Raw genomic sequence first — 4429 nt, 5'->3', positions numbered from 1 at the left:
AGGAAGTTTTGGTTGTTCAGTTATCTGCAAAACCAGAATTTTCAGCAATACTGAAGTTAAATTATTACTTACAGTAAGCAATAATACATTAGAAAGTATTAGAGCCTGCAGCATGTTATAGTCCCCTTAAGAATGGTAACACATTAATATGACCACTATATCATCTTCACTAAAACTAGTCGAAAAAATTCTTTCCTGGTTCAGGTAAGGCTTCAGCAGTGAGTTTGAAAAATTCATTGAAGAGCCTTCCCTTTCTTCCCAGGGTAATTCAGGTCCGCAGAGCCCATAAACATCAAGTAACTTGACTTACTCTGTTACTTTAGTGCAAACAGTAGCTCCTAACCAGATCTACCATGCTATTACATCTTTTACTGTTCAGAAGCAAACAAGAATGACAATGGTTTATACATAGGGATACTGTTAAGTTAAAGCGCAAGAACTCAGGAGCCTTAAATACTGGTTCTGACATCTTTGCAATCAAGGCCTTCCCTCACCTTGGTATTTCCAGAAGCAAGTGCAAGCCCACAGGCTCATACAGTGACTTAAACCACCTGCCTCACCCCCACCAAAACCAGGGCCAGTGCCGCTCAGGCCGCAGCATGGCTGGAAATGGCCTTTACCAAGTTAGCTTTGACATCAGAAATGGGGGTTGTGCCACAAAAACCTAGCTTTGCCAGATAAGTAAGACTGATGCTTAGACCTGCGTCAGTTCAGAGATAATTCAAGTAGAACCTTGCTATTTAGGTTTTAAAAATGAAAATCAATCCATATTCTAATGACATAGAATGGCATGACATCCTTTCTAGGTAGAGTTGCTTTAGGATCTTTTAAAATACATCAGGTGCCTACATATGGACCTTGACAACCAAACATGCAGTCTTTTATACATGGTACAATGCTAGAGAGAGCTCTGGGGGTACAGCACAGTTGAGATAAAATAAAAATGATAACAAGCTACAAAAGTTTTGCAGAATCTATTTCTGGACTGAACTACACTGATAAGAGTATTTGTGTTAACGGGTTCAACTGTAGTGATGTGCCTAACAAGCCATGCAGATTAATTTGGGTAGCTGCTCCTGAAGGACCACACAACTATTTCTGAAGCCCCTGAATTTTGCTCTTTAAACCTTAAACTTAACTTTAAACTTAACCAATCAGCTCTTCCAGTTTACAGAGCCTTCGTAAAACAGGCCAAGCTATGCAGCATAGCCTTCTCCACACTACTCAGTAAGATTTCAGACTTATCATTTCTCACCATTTACAGACACAAGTCATACTTGGCACCTGTAGGAGAGAGCACACTGGAGAAGTATTTGCAGCAAGGCAGGTAGGTACTGTCAGTAAGAGTGAGGCTTTCAAAGCCTCCCCATCCGGAAGAGGATATGGTGACTTCCTCTTGCCAAAGTGATAAGGAACAGATATGTTAAGTTTAATTGCCTCTTGCAAAAACAAAAAAAATAAAAGGCACCTCCAAAGCAGCCCTGACAAATTTCAGAGCAGCAAAACAACATCCTCCTGTTTCCATGCAACAGTCAGCCAGTTCAGCCGATGCCAAGTCAATGACAGACCTGGCCAAAGCTGCATGGAACAAGGGATTTGTGGATCTCTAAGACACTGCTGTTTATGAAGGCAGACACGAGGATTTTTTAAATGCCAGGAAGGTTTTATGCCAGAACAGACAAGACTAGGTAGTCATACGTCTCCAACAAGAAACTGCTGAAATCAGCTTTAATCACTGATGTCAGCTGCAAGTTTACTGTAAACAGGTACTCGCAGCAGCCTCAAATCCCCAGTCTTTGTTCTATCACCCAAGAAATTTTGAAAAGGAGCCTGTCATTCTGATTGCACACAGTCTAAGTAAACAGAATCCAGAAGACATAACACCACTTTGCATCACAGATTGTTGGTTAGAAAGTTTAGAACACAAACGGTTTCAGACCATTCCAGCAAGCCAGAAGCTGTCACTCGATTGTCATCTACTGAACACCATCACACAAGAGTGAAAGCTCCCACATAGGTATTCTCTAACACTTCTGAAGAATGCAAAAACCCCACATTTACTCCAAAAAGCACTTCATTTCCTCATCACTCCTTGAAGAAGGTATCTAGAACACGATCTAGACACTATACAACACCGATCAAGATTAAATGTGATACCACTTGGCTGTTAGATAGTTCACCTACCAATGCGTTTATGCTAGGCAGCCTACTATGTGCAAGTTGCAGAAGGGGTCAGAAATGTGGAACCTGGCATGATCTAGCCACAACAGAGTCAACATTGACATTGTGTTCATTGAAACACAGAAGAGAGAGGAAGGGAACACAGAAGCACTAGGTGGGCAGGTTTTTGAGAACTCAGCTTCCAAATGCTAGCACCAGTATCTCATTCACTTCTCTTCAGCTTCTTCACTCCAAGAAAAAGCACACTAACTAGTCCACTAGCCTGTCCCACAGCCCTGAAATTTCAAGGAAGCTCTCGGAAGCACACACACCCATGTCAAACCCTTGCACCAGCAGCTTCTAATCCTGTAACTTTAGCAGGAAAATTGAAGGAGGCAGGTCTTTTTATTAAGACATTTTAATCAGCTATCCCACTGACTTCTGACAGAGTTCTGGTATGCCCAGGAGAAGGAGTTTGAGGCTACAGCCTGACATGAAGCTGTGATAAGGAAGTGAGCATGTGCTACATTACAGGCAAGGCCCTTCTAAAACAACAAATGGACATCCACACCTGTATCTGTTACAGGTAACTAGAAGAAATAACATTACAATCCTGTAAGTCTTATTCCTGGTTTAGCATTGATCCAAGTATACATATTACAGCAGCAAATATTTTCTGTCCATTTCACTGCAACCTTGCTATCTCCTACCCTTGTCTTGCAGCCATAACTGTCACAAAGTAGCAATTTAATATTACAAACTAATTCTTAAACCATGGTGTTTCCTCTTTGCTGTGTTTTAAAAAAACTCAGCCATCCTCACGACCAGAATGAGTGCTCTTCACTGATCATGAGTCTCTCAAAACATTTTCTCTGTCTTCCTAGCAGCATTCAGTATCTCACTGCAGGGAACCAATCTGCATCAGAGCCTAGAAAGCTGAGAGGCTTCAGGAAAGGCAAAAAATATACAAAAAGAGCCCTCTTCAATCTGTTTCTGCAGACAGTGTTAGTGGCCTAACACTTTGCAGGCAGTTTTTCATTACAAAACTTAGTCCGCAAGGTAAATCTGAGTTTAATCAAATGACCAGAGAGAGACCAACAATTTGTTGGTCTTTCACCCACTGACGACCTCCAGCTACTGTTTTGGTGTTTTCCAAAGCCACATGAGCAAGCTTGTTATGCAAGTTCACCAAGATGTCACTCGAGTTTCTGGCTGTACCTTTAAGTTTTCACCACCTCCTTCACACTAGCTTATGATTACTTTGACTTCTACTCCTATTTGCTCTTCAGGCAGTTTTAATGTGCCTAGAGCACTTGCAATCAAGCTGCCATAAGCAGAAAGCACAAAAGCCAGGAGCAGACAGTAGCCTCAGCTGTGTGGAAAAGCATGCTTTGAGGCAAAAGCTGTTAAAAGTGTCACCCACAAACAGATGATTGGTATCTAAAGCAGTAATGTCAAACTACACATGCATTTCAATCCCGGGCACAGTGGCTTTATCATCCCAAACTGGAGTGACAGCAAAGTGAAAGAAATCTAAAATCACTCTTTGACACTAAAGTGCTGATAGGGCAGCAGCTGGTTTTTTTAAGTGCTTTTTAAGGTAATCTTAAGTCTCTCCTTTTATGTACTCAAAAAAAACCACAAGCAAAACCAGGTTTATTGTCCCAGACATTCTGGTGGGCAAGCCATTGCTCTTACAGTTGCCAGGATACAGACAACTATTGACCAGAGAGCTCAGATATCCTTACTCCTGAGCAGGCCAATTACACAAAAAGGCCATATTCACACAGAGAGGTACAACGACACGCCAAAAAAAAAAAAAAGGAAAAAGACAGGTGCCATCACCAGGTTTTCTAGGCAAGTGCTATTTCAGCTCAAGACAGCCCCAAGAGCATTTCATTATCAAGTCACAGCATTGCAAAATCTACATAGGCAAGAAGTGTTTTGCAAGAGCCATGTGACACACACATGACTTGCAGCTAGAGTGAAGGGTAGACCTCTGACTACTAAGCTGCCAGTAGCAACGGGCCAGGAAGATCGGCTTTCGCAAAGAGCTGGTTTTCTCCCCCCTCACTTGTTGGAGCCTGTGCTCCCGATGCATATTTTCGGGATCCAGAAAAATAATCGTCGACTGCGCCCATACTTACTTTGCCGCCAACAGCTCTCCCGGGAAGGCGGGATGCCGAAACCACCCGGATCACCGGGCCCATCGCGCCGGTTCACAGCAGGGACATCATTAACTTTTCATGGCCCGCCGTGCGATTGCCCC

General features: G+C 42.6%; 1 protein-coding gene across 1 annotated transcript in view; it reads right to left on the bottom strand.

Annotated features, from left to right (window-relative positions):
- RAB1A (RAB1A, member RAS oncogene family) overlaps window positions 1-4370 on the bottom strand; it is a 13949-nt gene extending 9579 nt beyond the window's left edge. Inside the window, exon 1 of the mRNA XM_010187092.1 lies at window positions 4168-4370. Within this exon, the coding sequence (XP_010185394.1) occupies window positions 4168-4370 (203 nt within the window). The remainder of the gene's footprint in view (window positions 1-4167) is intronic.
- Window positions 4371-4429: the final 59 nt, after the last annotated feature.

The sequence above is a fragment of the Mesitornis unicolor genome, unplaced genomic scaffold (assembly GCF_000695765.1).
Source record: "Mesitornis unicolor isolate BGI_N332 unplaced genomic scaffold, ASM69576v1 scaffold41786, whole genome shotgun sequence".
Classification (NCBI taxonomy): Eukaryota; Metazoa; Chordata; class Aves; order Mesitornithiformes; family Mesitornithidae; genus Mesitornis; species Mesitornis unicolor.
The sequence above is the reverse complement of the archived record's forward strand: the minus strand, read 5'-3'. Positions and strand labels throughout refer to the sequence as shown.